The sequence below is a fragment of the Anabrus simplex genome, chromosome 6 (assembly GCF_040414725.1).
Source record: "Anabrus simplex isolate iqAnaSimp1 chromosome 6, ASM4041472v1, whole genome shotgun sequence".
NCBI lineage: Eukaryota > Metazoa > Arthropoda > Insecta > Orthoptera > Tettigoniidae > Anabrus > Anabrus simplex.
Window position 1 is genome coordinate 202,423,570 of NC_090270.1, and position 20,169 is coordinate 202,443,738.

General features: G+C 36.4%; 1 protein-coding gene across 8 annotated transcripts in view; it reads left to right on the top strand.

Moving 5' to 3' along the window:
• Window positions 1-20,169, top strand: part of LOC136876309 (putative helicase mov-10-B.1) — a 481,476-nt gene that overhangs the window by 384,752 nt on the left and 76,555 nt on the right. For all 8 annotated transcript variants that reach the window (XR_011018462.1, XM_068228374.1, XM_068228371.1 and 5 more), the window contains one exon: window positions 13,632-13,771. Coding sequence is in view for 7 of the 8 variants with exons in the window: in XM_068228374.1 (XP_068084475.1) it covers window positions 13,632-13,771 (140 nt within the window). In the remaining variant the exon portion in view is untranslated. The remainder of the gene's footprint in view (window positions 1-13,631; window positions 13,772-20,169) is intronic.

Sequence of the window (20,169 nt, forward strand, 5' to 3'; positions counted from 1 at the left end):
CCGGGACATGTTTCACTTTTATTCACAAGCATCATCAGCCTATACAGTTGTCTCAAGGTTTGTCATATTTGGGTTGTTGTTACAAATTTCATTACATTGAATGTAAATCTAATTTTAATGATAACAATATTTAAAACAAGAATAATATACACATTAAAAATTATGACAATATGGTTTGCAATGTTAAAATGGATTAACTCTTAATTCTAAAACACATTGACGTCCAAAACACAGTTTTTACAATTTGAAAATTTGGCTAAAAATTGTTTGCAATGTTAAAATAAAATTGATTCAACTATAATTTGGCATTAAAATTTGAGTCATAAATATAAATATTGGATGATAATATATAGGAGCCATAGTTTCTGAAGTGCGTTGGTTTCTAGAATACAGTAACATTTCAGTATTGAGAATTTTAGTTAAGAATTGTGCTCTCTAAATAATGTTATTTGAAAAGACTGTAATTTTGCATTATGCGTGATTACTCATGATGATAATCTAGAATTGAAGTCTTGAGTTTGTTGGAAAATGGCTTCTAGATTTGATAAGGCTTGCTGCTGAAGTTTGGCAATATGATCAGAGGAAGTATTGACATATTTAATTCTTGTTTGTAGCGACCAGACTCTCCGTTGGAAGTTGATTGTTTTGATGTAAGTTATGGTTAAAAGGGGCTTCAATCCAAATTTTGAGTACCGGTATCTGATTATGTTTCTTTCGATTTATGGAATGGAAGAAGCATCTGGAACAAATGGAAATGAACTTAAGTAATATTGTGTGTGTGTGTGTGTGTGTGTGTGTTGTGCTTATAATGTGAGTGTTGATGTTGCGTTATCACTTACCCCTTTGTCTGCTGCTACAGAATCTTGTGGGCCTTATTGTGTTACTGTGACTATTGTCTGTTGTGGCTCTACTCCTTGTGTTGTACGTATGAAAGAGCTGTTGTGAAGGGCGGGTAGGGGGTTGAGGGGAAGAGATGTTGGGCGGGGCGTTTGCTATTGACGTGCTACGTGGTGGGGAATTCTTATCTGTTGTCGAGGTGGGGGTAGAGGACGATCCTGCAGGCGGGCCGTTAAGCTTTGGCGTGTTATGTGGAAGGGGACTTTTTTGCGTTGCCGAAATGGTTTCAGTTGTGAGTGTATTTAGATTGAATATTTTAAAGAATTTGCTTTTATCTGATTTGAGATTTCGTAATAATGTTGGCAACTGCTCTATTAACGGACTTTTTATTTCGACCGCGTCATTCAAGTTTTTTCCCTTATTAAAGTATTGATCCAAATAAATATATATGTTTTCGAATTCTGTCATTAGCTTCCCCTTTTCGATTCTTTTGATTATTGTAAGGTCTTTGTCTATTGAGGTGTAATGATGGCCGGTTTCTTTCATATGATTACTCATATCAGGAACCATCCAATCCACACCTTTGGAGTGGTTACCAGTTCTTTCAAATATTCCACCTCCTCATCTCCGAAGACAAATGGCACTGAAGAAAGAATGGGTTAAATGCTGTGACAATCCTCTTCTACCAATACATCAAGACTGCCTACGTGAAGATCTCAGGCTGAAATCTAGGAAACCTTCTTGGTTACTAGGAAAGAGGCTAGTCCAAGATGAATTTCATACTAACACTGCCTGGCGCTATGGGTGGGCAGCTTCAAACCCTGACAGATTAGGTCTAATTTCGGATCCAGTTATGCAACCTCCTGGTTTCAACTTAACCAGAAAAATCTGGTCATCACTTAATCGGATCAGAACTCAACATGGCAGATGCAACTTCTGGAAACACAAGTGGAAGATTACCAGCGATCCTTATTGCGACTGCTCTGATGTGCCTCAGACCGTTCAACATATCGTCACAGAGTGCCCACTCCGAAGATTCAGTGGGACAATAAAGGATATCCACGAGGCCAGTGATGAAGCTGTGAGTTGGCTAAAAAAACTGGACATTCAGCTTTAGCAGCAATGCAGATATTGATGAGCTCAAATGTATAAATATAGTTAATAACCAAATTGTAACAATGTATCCTCATGCCATACGAAATATATATATATTGCGGAGTATTTATTGTGTTTTAAGGCATTAAAGTGTTCCATGTATCTGGTTAGGAAACTGCATCCAGTTTGGCCAACATATGAAGATTTGCACTGTGCGCATGTTAGTCTGTATATTCCGGAGCCTTGAAATTTGTTATTGTAGGCATTTACTGTGTTATGGTTAAAAAATAAGTTTTTGTTAGTGTTATATGTTTTAAAGGCTATTTGCATATCTCTTTTTTTTTTTTGAGTGGGTTTGCTATTTTGTGAATCTTTGAACTGGTGTAAGTGAAGGTTGCATATTTGGATTTTTTAGTCTTTTCCGGTGTGAGGTTTGTGGCTATTTTGAGCTTTACTTTGTTGATGATTCGATTTACTATGTCTGCTTTATATCCATTGGCTAGTGCTAGTTCTTTTATAAAATTATTTCTTTTGTAAAATTCGCGGGTGATAAGGGTATTTTGTAGGCTCTGTAGACCATACTGAAAAAGGTTGCTTGTTTGTGGGATTTGGGGTGGAGTGAGTCATTTCTTATTGTTATTGGCGTGTATGTTGGTTTTCTGTATATCTGATAATCAAATTTGGATTTTAAGCGTGTTACAGTAACATCTAAATAATTCAGTGAGTTGTTTTTTTCGTCTTCTTTGGTAAATTTTACGTATCTATCGATGTTGTTTAAAAATTCAAGTATTTTTTCGCTGTTATTTTTTCGGTTGTCTGTTATTACAAATGTATCGTCAACAAATCTCAGCCAAAGACAGATTCCTTCTATGTTTGGTTTTATAATGCTATGTTCTATGTTATCTAGATTATTTAGATGTTACTGTAACACGCTTAAAATCCAAATTTGATTATCAGATATACAGAAAACCAACACGCACGCCAATAACAATAAGAAATGACTCACTCCACCCCAAACCCCACAAACAAGCAACCTTTTTCAGTATGGTCTACAGAGCCTACAAAATACCCTTATCACTCGCGAATTTTACAAAAGAAATAAATTTTATAAAAGAACTTGCACTAGCCAATGGATATAAAGCAGACATAGTAAATCGAATCATCAACAAAGTAAAGCTCAAAATAGCCACAAACCTCACACCGGAAAAGACTAAAAAATCCAAATATGCAACCTTCACTTACACCAGTTCAAAGATTCACAAAATAGCAAACCCACTCAAAAAAAAAAAGAGATTTGCAAATAGCCTTTAAAACATATAACACTAACAAAAACTTATTTTTTAACCATAACACAGTAAATGCCTACAATAACAAATTTCAAGGCTCCGGAATATACAGACTAACATGCGCACAGTGCAAATCTTCATATGTTGGCCAAACTGGACGCAGTTTCCTAACCAGATACATGGAACACTTTAATGCCTTAAAACACAATAAATACTCCGCCATGAGTAATCATATGAAAGAAACCGGCCATCATTACACATCAATAGACAAAGACCTTACAATAATCAAAAGAATCGAAAAGGGGAAGCTAATGACAAAATTTGAAAACATATATATTTATTTGGATCAATACTTTAATAAGGGAAAAAACTTGAATGACGCGGTCGAAATAAAAAGTCCGTTAATAGAGCAGTTGCCAACATTATTACGAAATCTCAAATCAGATAAAAACAAATTCTGTAAAATATTCAATCTAAATACACTCACAACTGAAACCATTTCGGCAACGCAAAAAAGTCTCCCTCCACATAACATGCCAAAGCTTAACGGCCCGCCTGCAGGATCGTCCTCTACCCCCACCTCGACAACAGATAAGAATTCCCCACCACGTAGCACGTCAATAGCAAACGCCCCGCCCAACATCTCTTCCCCTCAACCCCCTACCCGCCCTTCACAACAGCTCTTTCGTACGTACAACACAAGGAGTAGAGCCACAACAGACAATAGTCACAGTAACACAATAAGGCCCACAAGATTCTGTAGCAGCAGACAAAGGGGTAAGTGATAATGCAACATCAACACTCACATTATAAGCACAACACACACACACACACACACACACAGTATTACTTAAGTTCATTTCCATTTGTTCCAGATGCTTCTTCCATTCCATAAATCGAAAGAAACATAATCAGATACCGGTACTCAAAATTTGGATTGAAGCCCCTTTTAACCATAACTTACATCAAAACAATCAACTTCCAACGGAGAGTCTGGTCGCTACAAACAAGAATTAAATATGTCAATACTTCCTCTGATCATATTGCCAAACTTCAGCAACAAGCCTTATCAAATCTAGAAGCCATTTTCCAACAAACTCAAGACTTCAATTCTAGATTATCATCATGACTAACCACGCATAATGCAAAATTACAGTCTTTTCAAATAACATTATTTAGAGAGCACAATTCTTAACTAAAATTCTCAATACTGAAATGTTACTGTATTCTAGAAACCAACGCACTTCAGAAACTATGGCTCCTATATATTAACATCCAATATTTATATTTATGACTCAAATTTTAATGCCAAATTATAGTTCAATCAATTTTATTTTAACATTGCAAACAATTTTTAGCCAAATTTTCAAATTGTAAAAACTGTGTTTTGGACGTCAATGTGTTTTAGAGTTAAGAGTTAATCCATTTTAACATTGCAAACCATATTGTCATAATTTTTAATGTGTATATTATTCTTGTTTTAAATATTGTTATCACTAAAATTAGATTTACATTCCTTGTAATGAAATTTGTAACAACAACCCAAATATGACAAACCTTGAGGCAATTGTATAGGCTGATGATGCTTGTGAATAAAAGCGAAACATGTCCCGGTAAATTAGTGTTGTAACATTACAACTTAGCAACATAAAACTGTAATTTGTATTGAAAAGGTGGATCAAAATAACCAACAAATTGTTAGTATATCACATACCACTTAGTCGAGCAGCTCTTCTTCTTTCTCTCAATTTTTCCCAACCCAAACTTTGCAACATTTTTGTAACGCTACCCTTTTGTCGGAAATCACCCAGAACAAATCGAGCTGCTTTTCTTCGGATTTTTTCCAGTTCTTGAATCAGGTAATCCTGGTGAGGGTCCCGTACACTGGAACGATACTTTAGTTGGGGTCTTACCAGAGACTTATATGCCCTCTCCTTTACATCCTTACTACAACCCCTAAATACCCTCATAACCATGTGCAGAGATCTGTACCCTTTATTTACAATCCCATTTATGTGATTACCCCAATGAAGATCTTTCCGTATATTAACACCCAGATACCTAAAATGATCCCCAAAAGGAACTTTCACCCCATCAACGCAGTAATTAAAACTGAGAGGACTTTTCCTATTTGTGAAACTCACAACCTACTTTTAACCCCGTTTATCAACATACCATTGCCTGCTGACTATCTCACAACATTTTCGAGGTCACGTTGCAGTTGCTCACAATCTTGTAACTTATTTATCACTGTATAGAGAATAACAACATCCGCAAAAAGTCTTACCTCCGATTCCACTCCTTTACATATATCATTTATATATATAAGAAAACATAAAGGTTCGATAATACTGTCTTAAGGAATTCCCCTCTTAATTATTACAGGGTCAGATAAAGCTTCACCTACTCTAATTCTCTGAGATCTATTTTCTAGAAATATAGCAACCCATTCGGTCACTCTACTGTCTAGTCCAATTGCACTCATTTTTGCCAGTAGTCTCCCATGATCCACCCTATCAAATGCTTTAGACAGGTCAATCGCGATACAGTCCATTTGACCTACAGAATACAAGATATCTGCTATATCTTGCTGGAATCCTACAAGTTGAGCTTCAGTGGAATAACCTTTCCTAAAACCGAACTGCCTTCTATCGAACCAGTTATTAATTTCACAAACATGTCTAATATAATCAGAAAGAATGCCTTCCCAAAGCTTACATACAATGCATGTCAAACTTACTGGCCTGTAATTTTCAGCTTTATGTCTAGCACCCTTTCCTTTATACACAGGGGCTACAATAGCAACTCTCCATTCATCTGGTATAGCTCCTCCGACCAAACAATAATCAAATAAGTACTTCAGATATGGTACTATATCCCAACCCATTGTCTTTAGTATATCCCCAGAAATCTGATCAATTCCAGCCGCTTTTCTAGTTTTCAACTTTTGTATCTTACTGTAAATGTCATTGTTATCATATGTAAATTTTATTACTTCTTTGGCCTTAGTCTCCTCCTCTATCTCAACATTATCCTTGTAACCAACAATCTTTACATACTGCTGACTGAATACTTCTGCCTTTTGAAGAGCCTCACATACACACTCCACATGTTCATTAATTATTCCTGGAATGTCCTTCTTGGAACCTGTTTCTGCCTTAAAATACCTATACATACCCTTCCATTTTTCACTAAAATTTGTATGACTGCCAATTATGCTTGCCATCATGTTATCCTTAGCTGCCTTCTTTGCTAGATTCAATTTTCTAGTAAGTTCCTTCAATTTCTCCTTACTTCCACAGCCATTTCTAACTCTATTTCTTTCCAGTCTACACCTCCTTCTTAGTCTCTTTATTTCTCTATTATAATAAGGTGGATCTTTACCATTCCTTACCACCCTTAAAGGTACAAACCTGCTTTCACATTCCTCAACAATTTCTTTAAACCCATCCCAGAGTCTGTTTACATTTTTATTTACCGTTTCCCACCGATCATAGTTACCTTTTAGAAACTGCCTCATGCCTCCTTTATCAGCCATATGGTACTGCCTAATAGTCCTACTTTTAAGACCTTCCTTTCTATTGCATTTATTTTTAACTACCACAAAGCTTCATGATCACTAATACCATCTATTACTTCAGTTTCCCTATAGAGCTCATCTGGTTTTATCAGCACCACATCCAGGATATTTTTCCCTCTGGTTGGTTCCATCACTTTCTGAATCAACTGTCCTTCCCATATTAACTTATTTGTCATTTTTTGGTCATGCTTCCTGTCATTCGCATTTCCTTCCCAATTGACATCTGGCAAATTCATATCTCCCGCTACAATCACATTTCTTTCCATGTCGTTTCCCACATAACTGACTATCCTATCAAATAATTCCGAATCCGCGTCAGTGCTACCCTTTCCCGATCTGTACACTCCAAATATATCAAGTTGCCTATTATCTTTAGAAATGAGCCTTTCACCTAGAATTTCATGTATCTCATCTTTAACATTTTCGTAGCTTACAAATTCTTCTTTCACCAGAATGGATACTCCCCCTCCCACCATTCCAATCCTATCTCTACGATAAACACTCCAGTGCGGTGAGAAATTTTCTGCATCCATTATATCATTTCTCAGCCATGATTCAACTCCTATTACAATATCTGGTAAATATATATATATCTATTAAATTACTTAATTCTATTCCTTTCTTTACAATACTTCTACAGTTCAACACTAACAATTTTATGTCATCCCTACTTGATCTCCAGTTCCCTGTTCCCTTATCACCGCTCCCTAGGCCATCCCGTTTCCCTGAATGTACCTCACTATTACCCTTCCAAACAAATTTCCTAACTTATACATACCACTGCGGTTTAAATGAAGGCCATCTGAGCGCAGATCCCTATCTCCTACCCACCCATTAGGATCTAGAAATTTCACTCCCAGTTTCCCACATACCCACTCCATAGTCTCATTTAAATCCCCAATCACCCTCCAGTCAGTATCCCTCCTACACAGTATTCCACTAATAACAATCTCCGCTTTCTTAAACTTCACCCGTGCTGCATTTACCAGATCCCACACATCTCCAACTATGTTGGTACTTATATCAGCTTGCCTTACGTTGTTGGTACCAACGTGAAACACTACCACCTTCTCCTTCCCCTCCTCCCTCTCTTCTACTTTCCTCAACATCTGCCTCAACCTAATTCCTGGATAACATACTACCCTGGTTCCCTTTCCTCCACACACTTCCCCCACGTGTCTAACGATGGAATCCCCCATGACCAGAGCCTCAACCCTACCCACCGCATTTGATCCCCTCCCCTCCTGGTTAGCCCTGTCTTTCCTGATAGCTGCAGAAGCTACTTCCTCCTCCCTTTTCTCCATGACCCTGCTCCACCTGTCGTTTCACTACTCTACATTTCCCTTTCCTATCTTTTCCCTTCCTCCTACTTCCACACATCTCACCAACAGTTCCCTGTCCCTCATCTTCCCTCTGTTGTTCTACCTGGAGTGACTCGTACCAATTTCGCACAGACACCTGTCCTGAATTCTGATCCTGAATAGAGCCCTTAGCCTGCAATCTCCTTCCCCTTAGAACATTAGACCACCTGTCTTCTACAACTTCCCCCTTTCCATCACCTCCCTCTTGTACACCTACTGTAACCTGTACATTGTTTGAGGGAGTCCTATCTTCCTTCCTGCCTTCTGTGAGAATCCTAATTATCTCTCTCAAACTTTCCAACTCCTCCCTCATACCCCTCAATGCCTCGCAACACCCACAGTTCGTACACTCGCGCTCCTTAGCCATTCTTTACGGAAAAAATGAAATTAAAAATAAAATAACTTATTTGCAAAAAATAAATGAGCGGAAAGGATATATTGTCTGGGATAGTACTCAAAGATGACACAATAAGGTAATCAATATACGACTACACTACAATACTACTTAGTCGTGCTCTATTTTTTATCCTACAACCCCTAACAGGATAAAAACTTCTGTTAATTACTGAATATCGAAAGTAATACACAAGAACTACACAATTCCAAACTGCAATTAAGCCTATCCTAATTACAACAACAGTATTTTAGTACGAGTTTCTACAGATCCCTCTACTACTCCAGTACTACACAAATATTTTATAATAATAAAATAAGCACACTCAATTCTAATAGGATATTACTCGTATATTACTGTACAGTACACTACAGTAATTTTTAAACTACTTTCAGACATATCCTAATTACAATACCGGTACCGTATGTCACTACTAAGCACAAACAGAAATGAAATTTGCAAGAACTACTGTACTCAAAGATTACCAACGAAGCTAAATGCTTCGACAAATTGTTATTAGTATTACGGTCTAATACACACGAAAGATAACACACGAATATAGCAGGCAGGATACGGCAATATCTAAATGTACTGTATCTATACTACAATGTATCAACACTACCGGTACACTACACTGAGTTTATTTAAATGCTTAAGTAGCAAAAGGATTGCCGTACACGAAGAAAAACACAAATATAACTGGCTAGATACTATCTAATATATTATACCTTATCTTCACTACAATTCTACTGAAATGTGGTTATGTGATTATTACAGCTGGTGGATTACTATTATTTTCCCTACTCCATGGGACGGAGAATAAAAGTGTCCTTAATTAGGCCTACTGAAAAATACTAGGTTGTCTACAATAATTTCTCAAATATTTCTATCAAAACTACTCCTACTACTTCAGGGACTTGAACTCCAATTACTGGGATATATGAACTTTATTATTATTAGCTAACCGCTCATAAATACTGAAAGATCGAGGGAGCAAAATATAAATTACAGATTCTTTAACTACCTACTCAGAAGTACAAATGATTGGAATACAAGGTCACCTGATTTTTATTTATATTTACTTGACTACACTACTCCCTTTGTTCACGACTGTAGCCAACAATGCAATATTTGAATATGAGGAGCGACAATAATCAATAACAATACGACTGTTAACTATTACCATGTAATTTTTTTAACTACTTTTTAAATGGAAGTTTACAGGCGTATCGTGTTTTTTAATGTAGTAAATTATTACCTTCGCGATAGTTTGGATGGATATATATACGAAATACCGGAGAAATTTCAGCTGAAGTTACGGTACTATTCCTTACGATAATCTGCCTTAATGACTGGGATCCATAAAGCCTTCACTGCAGCTTCCCCAAAATGCCCGTATTCTGATTTCAGGGAAAGAAGAATGGCGATCACATCAATATCTTTACCTGCTCTACATGAACTACCAACTAGATTCCTAAACACTGTGTATGTTCAAGATATTCTAATGTTGAAAGTTCTCAAAGGATGGGAATTTGCTTTATTAGATGAGACTTTCTAAATCACTTTTTATTATGCTTCTTGGATCAAAGAGTTATTCCACATAATGTTGTTGATTATTTCATGGTTTTGCTTAAAGGTATATAGTTTTGTATTTTGAACCAAATGTGTATAATTTTGAAATTTTGCACTATGCTAAAAACAGGTGCCTCTGAACATAAGAAACTGATTTTTAAGTAGGCACCAGTGAGTTACAGTGGAATAACATCTGTTGAGTTATTGTTCCTCTCAGATTTTATTTATAACTATGTATTTCACTCTTTGTGCAGATATTTTTATAAATGCTATCAGTTCAACAAGCCAGCGTTATTAAAGGAAAGAAATTCACAGGTGCAGAATTAGAGCCACCCTGCTTAATAGTTTTAAGATATATGCCTCGTATTAAATTAAGATGATTGAAGTATGTTTGCTCATGCATATATGTGCATATTTTGGATGTTCGTACATATTTCAGTGTTACGAGCATATTTATAATATCTTGTGGTGAATACAGTTTTTTAATTGTTTGGATTTTGGTAAAACACACAACATGTAGAAGACCCTCTTTAATTGTTAGGTGATAAACCATGTTGATAGTGTCAATGCTGTGCAGTGTGCACATTGACGGAGAAAAGGTGGACCTAAGATGTTCAGAAAAATTTGTGAAGTCCTTCAAATTTCTGATAATAATATTGCCTGATTTTAAATTTCTAATTTTTTTATCTCCCTTATTGTGATTATGAAAGGTAATTTTTTTAGTATATATTTAAATTGAGGAAGAATGAGCTGGAACCAGAAAATATGTGGAAAATTATGGAATTGCAAGTGTTTTGCAAAATCTATTTTGGATGAATTGTAAGAAAGGGTAAGAGTAATGGGTTTGTGTGTGTTAATAAAGAGGAAGTTTGCAGACTCAAGACCACAGACTCTGCTATACGCAGCTGCTATAGTTCTTGTGAGAGAAATGTGTAAAGAGGTTGAGACAGCCTCAGTACAATGAAGATCATCGCTGGAGAGGAATTGACTCGGGATCAATCGTAAGACGATAAAATACATGTGCTGCAGTTTCACAGAGCCAGAGCTACTTGGTCCCCACAACTGTCTTCCTAGCTGGCAAAACACTGATAATGACTGACAAATCCAAGTATCTTGGTTGTGTCATTACCACCGATGCAAAAATCAGCAACAGTTTCAAGCACTGCATCCACCGCTGTTATGGACATGTGAAACGATTTGAAGAAGGCCATCCTGTACAGGAAGCCTATTAAAAACAAACCTAATTCCATGGCACTACAGCCCTGAAGGGCCTTGGTCTACCAAGTGACCGCTGCTCAGCACGACAAATCCTCTCGGCTGTTATTCTTAGCTTTCTACAGAAAGCCTATGCCATTATAGCATCAAAGAGGTTTATAATGCCCTTAAACAGTGTGGTGGCAAAAGCTGAGAATGACATTAGGAAGAAAGACATCCCAATAGTCCATATACAGAAATGGATGAAGTATTGTTTACGGATCAGAAGAGCTGATCAGGAGACCCCACACTTTGGGCACGTATTCTACCAAGCAAGTTAATCGCATAGTTAGTGTTGCATAGCTGGGAACTTTAATTCAGAAGATGATGGGTTCAAATCCCACGACCAGCAGCCCTGAAGGTGGTTTTCCATGGTTTGTCATTTTACACTTCTCAAATGCTTAGGCTGCACCTTAATTAAGGCCATGGCTGATATCTTCCCAATCCTATCCCTTTTCCATCCTTGCATTGCCAAAAACATTTGTTGTATTAGTGTTACTTTCAACTACTGGAGAGAAAAAAAAAAAAAAACTGCACATGTACTGCCAGGAAGAACAACTTAATACTGTTGAAGTACTGAAATTTGTTGTGATAAGACTTACTAGAAGATGCACAAGTTGAAAGCTAGAAAAGCAGACAGGATTGATTAGATTTCTGGGTATATACCTTAAGCTATGGGTTAGGATATAATATAACTGAAGTATGTATTTGATTATTATATTTGGATGAAGGAACTATACCAAATGAATCGGAGTTGTTATACTGGCCCCAGTGTACAAAGGAAAGGATGATAAACATGAAGCTGATGATTATGAGCCAGTCAGGTTGACATGTTGCATGTAAGTCTGGGAAAGCATTCTTTCTGATTATATTTCACATTTGCAAAATTGCTATAAGGTTTGATAGAAGGTAGTTCAGGTTCAGGGAAAATTATACCTATGAGGCTCAATTTGTAGGATTCCAGCAAGAAATAGCAAAAGTTTTAGATTCAGCGTGTTAAATGGACTGTATTGCTATGCACCTATCCAGGCTTTTGATAGACTAGATTGTGGGAGACTACTGAAAAAATGAAGGCTATTGGAATAGACAAGAGTGACAGAATGGGTGGCTAAATTTCTAGAATATAGAACTCTGAGAATTAGAGGAGGTAAAGTATTATCTGATCCTCTAATGATTAAGAGGGGGGTCTGGGCAAGGGAGTGTTATTGAACCTCTGTGTTTTCTTATATACTATATATATAAATGATAGGAGTAAGGATCTGGAATCACGGATAAGGCTTTGTACAGTGATGATGTACTGTATGGCATAGTAAATAAGTTGCAGGATTATGAGTAACTACAAAAAGACTTTGACAATGTTGTGAGATGGCCAGCAACAGTGGTATAATGGTAAATGGGATTAACAGTCTGATTGCAAGTTCTACCAAGTTTTCATTAGTAAGTTGATGAGGTGAAAGTGCCTTACGGGGACCACTGTAAATACTGAATTGTTAATAGTTAATATTAGGGAAGATATTCGTCGGGGTAATACATTATTGAGATTGTAAATAAAGGTTACAGATACCTTTTCATGGTTATGAGGTTAGGTAGGGGTTGTAGTAAGGATATAAGTGAGAGGGTGTGTAAGTCTTTGATAAGACCTTAATTGGAATATGGTTCCAGTTTACAGGAACCATACCGGGATTACTCGATACAAAAACTGGAAAAGGTCCAAAGGAAAGCAGCACTAGTTTTTTCTGGGTTATTTCCAACAAGAGTGGTGTCATTGTTTCAGGCTTTGGTTTGAGAAGACTAGGGAGTAAGCAGAAGAGCTGCTCAACTAAGCAGTATGTTGTGAACTGTCAGTGTAGCAATGGTGTGTTATGACACCAGTAGATGAATAAGCTTGAGTTAAACTAATACGCTTGAGTGAGCTTTTAAAAGTAGGAAAGATTATAATGTGAAGATGGAATTCGAGGAGACCAATTGGGACAAATATTATTTTATAGGAAGAGAAATTAGGGATTGGAATGATTTATCAAGAGGAATTTCCAGTTTCCTTGAAATCATTTAAGAAAAGACTAGGGAAACAATTGCTAGTGAATTGGCCACCTGGGCAAGTCATAAATGCAGATCAGTGATGGTTGGTTGGTGATGGTGGTGGTAGAAAAGTTTGTGATCATTTAATTTATTATTTGACCATCCACTACAAATTGCAAATTAATTGGACTCCTCTATAATTCTTTATTTTAAACCTAAATTAAATGTTCCAGTATTGGTGTCCTGATGGTGTTAAGAATGATACATTGTTGGAGCATGCTCTCTTTGGGAAGAAGAAATCTAATAAGAAAGGCTGCCCTGTTGTTTTCCATGGTGTCCTTGGTCATGAGAAGAGAGAAGGACATTCTCCAAGGTAAATTATCCATTAATAATATCCATTCTTAATGTCTTAAATGGATTTTTTTTGTTTAAAATGAATGAAAAAATGTTTAAGTTAAATAGCATAGTAACCAATAATATAATAAATATTTTAATCTTCTCCACCACAATAATCTTTCAACATATATAGTATATATAGTACATAACGAAGAGTTGTTGAGTAAAGAACAAAAATGACAAGTGGGACCTGGACAGTGACAAGTAGGGAGGAGAGTAGAATTGAAGCCAGCAAAATGAAATACCTAAGATGTTTGATAGGAAAGACAGAATGGAAAACAGAGGTGTTAGAAAGGAAGTCAGAATAGAAAATCTAATTGACAGAATTGATGGGAATAAATGAAGATGGTTTGGACATGTAAAGAGGATGGAGGAGTAAAGAACACCAAGACAGATGATGGAGATAAAGTTGAAGGGGGGAGAGAGAGACCTAGAACAAGGTGGATCTATTCAGTAAAGAGAAGTGCAAGAAGAAGAAACCTGGACTGAGATAAATGATAGAAGGGGAGAGGGAGGTGGAGAAGTGCTATAAATTCCCTGACCCAGCAGGAGCTGGATATGATTCATTTGCTTTTCTAAAAGGAGGTCTTCAATTTTGCTGCATTATTTTTATTTTTCAATTCACTTTCACTGTATTCTCAAAACAGACAATACATCTGCAGTTATGTGCCATTGTAACAAACGAATGTTATATCTTTTAAAAACATGAACCTCCCTATCAATTATTTAGTTCATCTGTCACATTGTAAACTTAAGAGACCTCTCACATTGTATTTAAGAGACATGGTTGTATGTACTGTAGAGTATCAGTGGTTTGGCTGGGATCACAACAAGGGAACAGCTTGTGCCAGTCATACCAGTCTCTGGCAAGACCTATACCCGTTCTCGGCCACTACAAATGCCAAGTGAAGTATTATTGATATTTGAAAAAGTAATTGTACTGTGTATGATTCAATTACATACCTGAAAAAGTCATAGTAGTATAAACTTTCTGCTAGTGTTAGAAATCACTATATTTCCATTAAAAAAAAAAAAAAAGTTGGTGTCTATCCCCAATGTTAATTCAGTGATACCTGGTTAGTGCATTTCTCATTAAAATATTTCTTCACTTAGCACGTCGTAAATTTGAAGTCCCGATTCATGTCGTATTAAATTTACTATATATAAAAATTACCTTTCTTAACGCATCACAAATTTTCGCTTTTACCGCTTGATTTGAAACTGTACTTCTTCATCCCTTGTGAAAGGAACCTGATTTCCAAAACAAATAACAGCCATCGCCACAGGAGACGAGTAGAGAAAATTTGTGCCAAAACAGGAAATGGCCTTGAATTCTGAACTTTACAGGAATAAATTACACCTTTAGGGAGTAAGCCGTTTAGCCTCAGTAGAGTGTAGTTTTGCTTGTTGGTTTTCAGCAATGTTGCTGAATAACCCAGTAAGCTTGTTTGTGCTTGTATTTTGCATTTCATTATCCATCTATCTAGGTGGTCTGCCTTATGGCAGGTCTTGTCATGGGATGAACCTCTTCCACTGTTGCCTGTCCTGCGCCAAGTTTTTCATGTCCGAATATTTATTTCCTTGGATATTGTCCAACATTTGATATTTTTTCCTTCCTCTTCCTCGTTTGCCTTTCACCATTCCTTCTATTCCTTCTTTCAGTAAACAGTCCGTCCTCAAACAATGTCCGATCCAGTTCATTTTTCTCCTTCTAATGGTTTGTAACATACTTCGTTCTTCTCCAACTCTTCGTAATACCTCCTCATTCCTTACCCGGCCTTCCCATTTCACTCGTTCTATTCTCCTCCATACCCACATCTCTAGTGCCTCCAATCTTCTCTCATCTTTCTTTCTCAATGTCCAAGTCTCTGCGCCATACAGCGCTATGCTCCAAATGTAACACTTAGCAAGTCTTTTCCTCAAATCTTTGTTTAATGGTCCACAAAATAATTTTGATTTTTTCCTAAAGCCTTCTTTTGCTATGGCAATTCTTTTCTTAATTTCTGTTGTGCAATACATATAATCTCTGATCATACTTCCCAAATACTTGAAGTTACTGACTTGCTCTATTTCTTCTCCTCCTATACTAATATGACAACTTCTACCTTTTCCTCCAATTATCATACTTTTGGTCTTCTTCTTATTAATTCTCATTCCATATTCTTCTAGTTTCATGTTGAGTTTATCTAACATTTGTATCATTTCACGTTCGCTTTCTCCCATCACAACCATATCATCTGCAAATCTTATACATTCTACTCTCCTACCTCCAACACACACTATTTCCATTGAAACTTTCATTGATAATTTCTTCGAGATAGATGTTGAACAGTGTCGGTGATAAAGAGCAGCCCTGTCTTACACCTCTTCCTAATTCAATTTCTTCACTCAACTCATCCCCTATTCTCACTCTTGCTCTCTGGTTTATATACAAATTCTTTATTAGCCTTCTATCCCTCCAATCAACTCCATGTTTCTTCAGGATTGTCATCAATTTGTCCCATCTGACACAGTCAAAAGCCTTCTCAAGGTCAATAAATACAGCATAAACCTTCCTGTTTTTCTCTAGGTACCTCCCTCCTATCACCCTCAGAAGTCCAATGGCGTCTCTTGTTCCATGTTGAGTGATACAGTGAAGGGTAGCGAATCCCATCTTGTGGTAGCCCAGTTGTGGATACTGAAAATGTTGTGAAATCCCTTAATGATGAAGACAAATTTAAAATCCAGAAAGTGGATAGGTATTTACATCTTTCAGCTGTGGTGCATCTGTTGAAACCTGAACCTTTGAGTTTCGACTCGTGTGATTTGAAGCAAATCAAAGTGTTGTCACATTCAAGATGGCAGTCAGTCATTCTCTAGCTCACTGCCGAGTTTAACCTCCAGATAATTTTTGGGCGAGTAGTGTGACCAAAAGACAATGTTTAGTAACCCACTGCACAGTGGGCGATATATGTAGCTGGATAAAAGATTTTACCTGGAATGCTTTATGTTTGACATTTTATTGTTATTACAAGTTGTCCATTTCATGACCGTATCGATGTTTAATCAAGAAGTAAGTATAAATAACCACCTAATCGATACTTTATTAATGCCTCAGGTAAAATTCAATAAAATTAAAACTTACAGGACATGTTTCGACCACTTAGTGGTCCTCTTCAGCTGTATAAATAAAGAACTGAAAAGAAAAACATTGACAATAAGCACAAATAAAAGTTCTTTGGAGACTCCTTTGATAAAAATTGAGGTCATCAGAATAGGTCATCTTGCCTCTCGTTCTTGTTTGGAAAAGATGTTTATTCTGCGCTGTCTAGAGGGTCTGTCTTTGAGCGCGACCTGGTGAAGTAACGATGTGATACAGTTTGACAGTTCATGGAAAGCTCTGGAGAGAAGGGAAGTAGAGTTTTATCGTCATCTAAAATAACATGTGAGGGAGGATGGAGATTGGGCTGTGCTTCTGCGATGTCGTGTTTGATTATATCTCTTGTTCGTCTAGTCTGTTTCATGTCTACCCATTCTAAGTATTTGCTAATATTCTCATATAAGATGTTTTTATGCTCGTTGTTTTCGTTGAGATTTTCTTCACCGTTTTGCAATTTATCAAGAACGATGTGGATGTTTTGCAGGTTGTTCATAAGATTACCTTTATTAATCATACAGATAATTTGAAGGTCCTGTTTTATATTGGTGAATTTGTGGTTGGACTCTTTCATATGGGATCCCATGTCAGAGAATCTTTTGTATCTTTCAGCATTGACGTGTTCTTGATATCTTATTGAGAAGTTCCTTCCAGATTGTCCCACGTAAGTTTTTTTACATTGAGCACAAGTCAGCTTATAAATACCCGATTCCTGGAATTCGTCATCTTTAAGTTTATTAGCTTTATTATGGCTAAAGAATCTATGTTTCGTGTTGTTGTTTGTAGAGAAGGCTACCTTGGTATTGTGTTTCTTGAATAAGTTGGTGATTTCGTAAATCTTCGGGTTATTAAAGGTGAATTTTACATATCCTTTTTCTTTTTCTGAATGCTGTTTAAGTTTAATTTGTTGTTGGTATTTGCATTTAGTGATGATTTTATTGATGAATTTCAAACTGAAACCATTATGTAGAGCCTGTTGACGAATGAAAGAAAGTTCCTTTTTTCTGTCTGTTTCTGTTAGCGGAATTTCAAAGGCTCTGTTGACGAAACTATAATAAGCTGATTTCTTTTGCGAGATGGGATGTAAAGAATCACTTTTGATTGTAGTCGGGGTAAAAGTGGGTTTCCTGTATATTTTAAATTGGAAATGGTTGTCTTTACGAATTGTTTGGATATCCAGAAAATTGAGTATGCCTTTCTCTTCTTCTTCAGCTGTAAATTTTATGTTTGGGTCTAAATTATTCAAAGTATTAAGGATACTGTGACTATCATTTATTTCCTTGTTAATTATGGCATAGGTATCATCAACATATCGAAGCCAGAGATCGAGTCCTTTAATGTGACCTACTATCTGAGTGTGTTCCAAAAAATCGAGGTAAATGTTAGCTAAAATTCCAGAAGCCGGCGCTCCCATTGGAAGTCCATCTTGCTGATTTCAAGTTAACTTCATCTCAATGTAACAAGTTCCTTCGACATCAAGGACATGTACACGAACATTCCTATTAGGAACACCATTGAGATTATAAAGACGAATTTATTAATTCACAAACGTATCAGTATACCTGAAATAGAAAACTTCATTACTATCTTGGAATTCGTTTTGAACCACAATTTCTTCTCTTTTAATAATAAAATATATCAGCAAGATGGACTTCCAATGGGAGCGCCAGCTTCTGGAATTTTAGCTAACATTTACCTCGATTTTTTGGAACACACTCAGATAGTAGGTCACATTAAAGGACTCGATCTCTGGCTTCGATATGTTGATGATACCTATGCCATAATTAACAAGGAAATAAATGATAGTCACAGTATCCTTAATACTTTGAATAATTTAGACCCAAACATAAAATTTACAGCTGAAGAAGAAGAGAAAGGCATACTCAATTTTCTGGATATCCAAACAATTCGTAAAGACAACCATTTCCAATTTAAAATATACAGGAAACCCACTTTTACCCCGACTACAATCAAAAGTGATTCTTTACATCCCATCTCGCAAAAGAAATCAGCTTATTATAGTTTCGTCAACAGAGCCTTTGAAATTCCGCTAACAGAAACAGACAGAAAAAAGGAACTTTCTTTCATTCGTCAACAGGCTCTACATAATGGTTTCAGTTTGAAATTCATCAATAAAATCATCACTAAATGCAAATACCAACAACAAATTAAACTTAAACAGCATTCAGAAAAAGAAAAAGGATATGTAAAATTCACCTCTAATAACCCAAAGATTTACGAAATCACCAACTTATTCAAGAAACACAATACCAAGGTAGCCTTCTCTACAAACAACAACACGAAACATAGATTCTTTAGTCATAATAAAGCTAATAAACTTAAAGATGACGAATTCCAGGAATCGGGTATTTATAAGCTGACTTGTGCTCAATGTAAAAAAACTTACGTGGGACAATCTGGAAGGAACTTCTCAATTAGATATCAAGAACACGTCAATGCTGAAAGATACAAAAGATTCTCTGACATGGGATCCCATATGAAAGAGTCCAACCACAAATTCACCAATATAAAACAGGACCTTCAAATTATCTGTATGATTAATAAAGGTAATCTTATGAACAACCTGCAAAACATCCACATCGTTCTTGATAAATTGCAAAACGGTGAAGAAAATCTCAACGAAAACAACGAGCATAAAAACATCTTATATGAGAATATTAGCAAATACTTAGAATGGGTAGACATGAAACAGACTAGACGAACAAGAGATATAATCAAACACGACATCGCAGAAGCACAGCCCAATCTCCATCCTCCCTCACATGTTATTTTAGATGACGATAAAACTCTACTTCCCTTCTCTCCAGAGCTTTCCATGAACTGTCAAACTGTATCACATCGTTACTTCACCAGGTCGCGCTCAAAGACAGACCCTCTAGACAGCGCAGAATAAACATCTTTTTCAAACAAGAACGAGAGGCAAGATGACCTATTCTGATGACCTCCATTTTTATCAAAGGAGTCTCCAAAGAACTTTTATTTGTGCTTATTGTCAATGTTTTTCTTTTCAGTTCTTTATTTATACAGCTGAAGAGGACCACTAAGTGGTCGAAACATGTCCTGTAAGTTTTAATTTTATTCAATTTTACCTGAGGCATTAATAAAGTATCGATTAGGTGGTTATTTATACTTACTTCTTGATTTTATTGTTAGACGTAAGATATACTGGTACTCTTATATATACTCTTTTGATTCGAAAATAGTCTCGGTTTTATAGT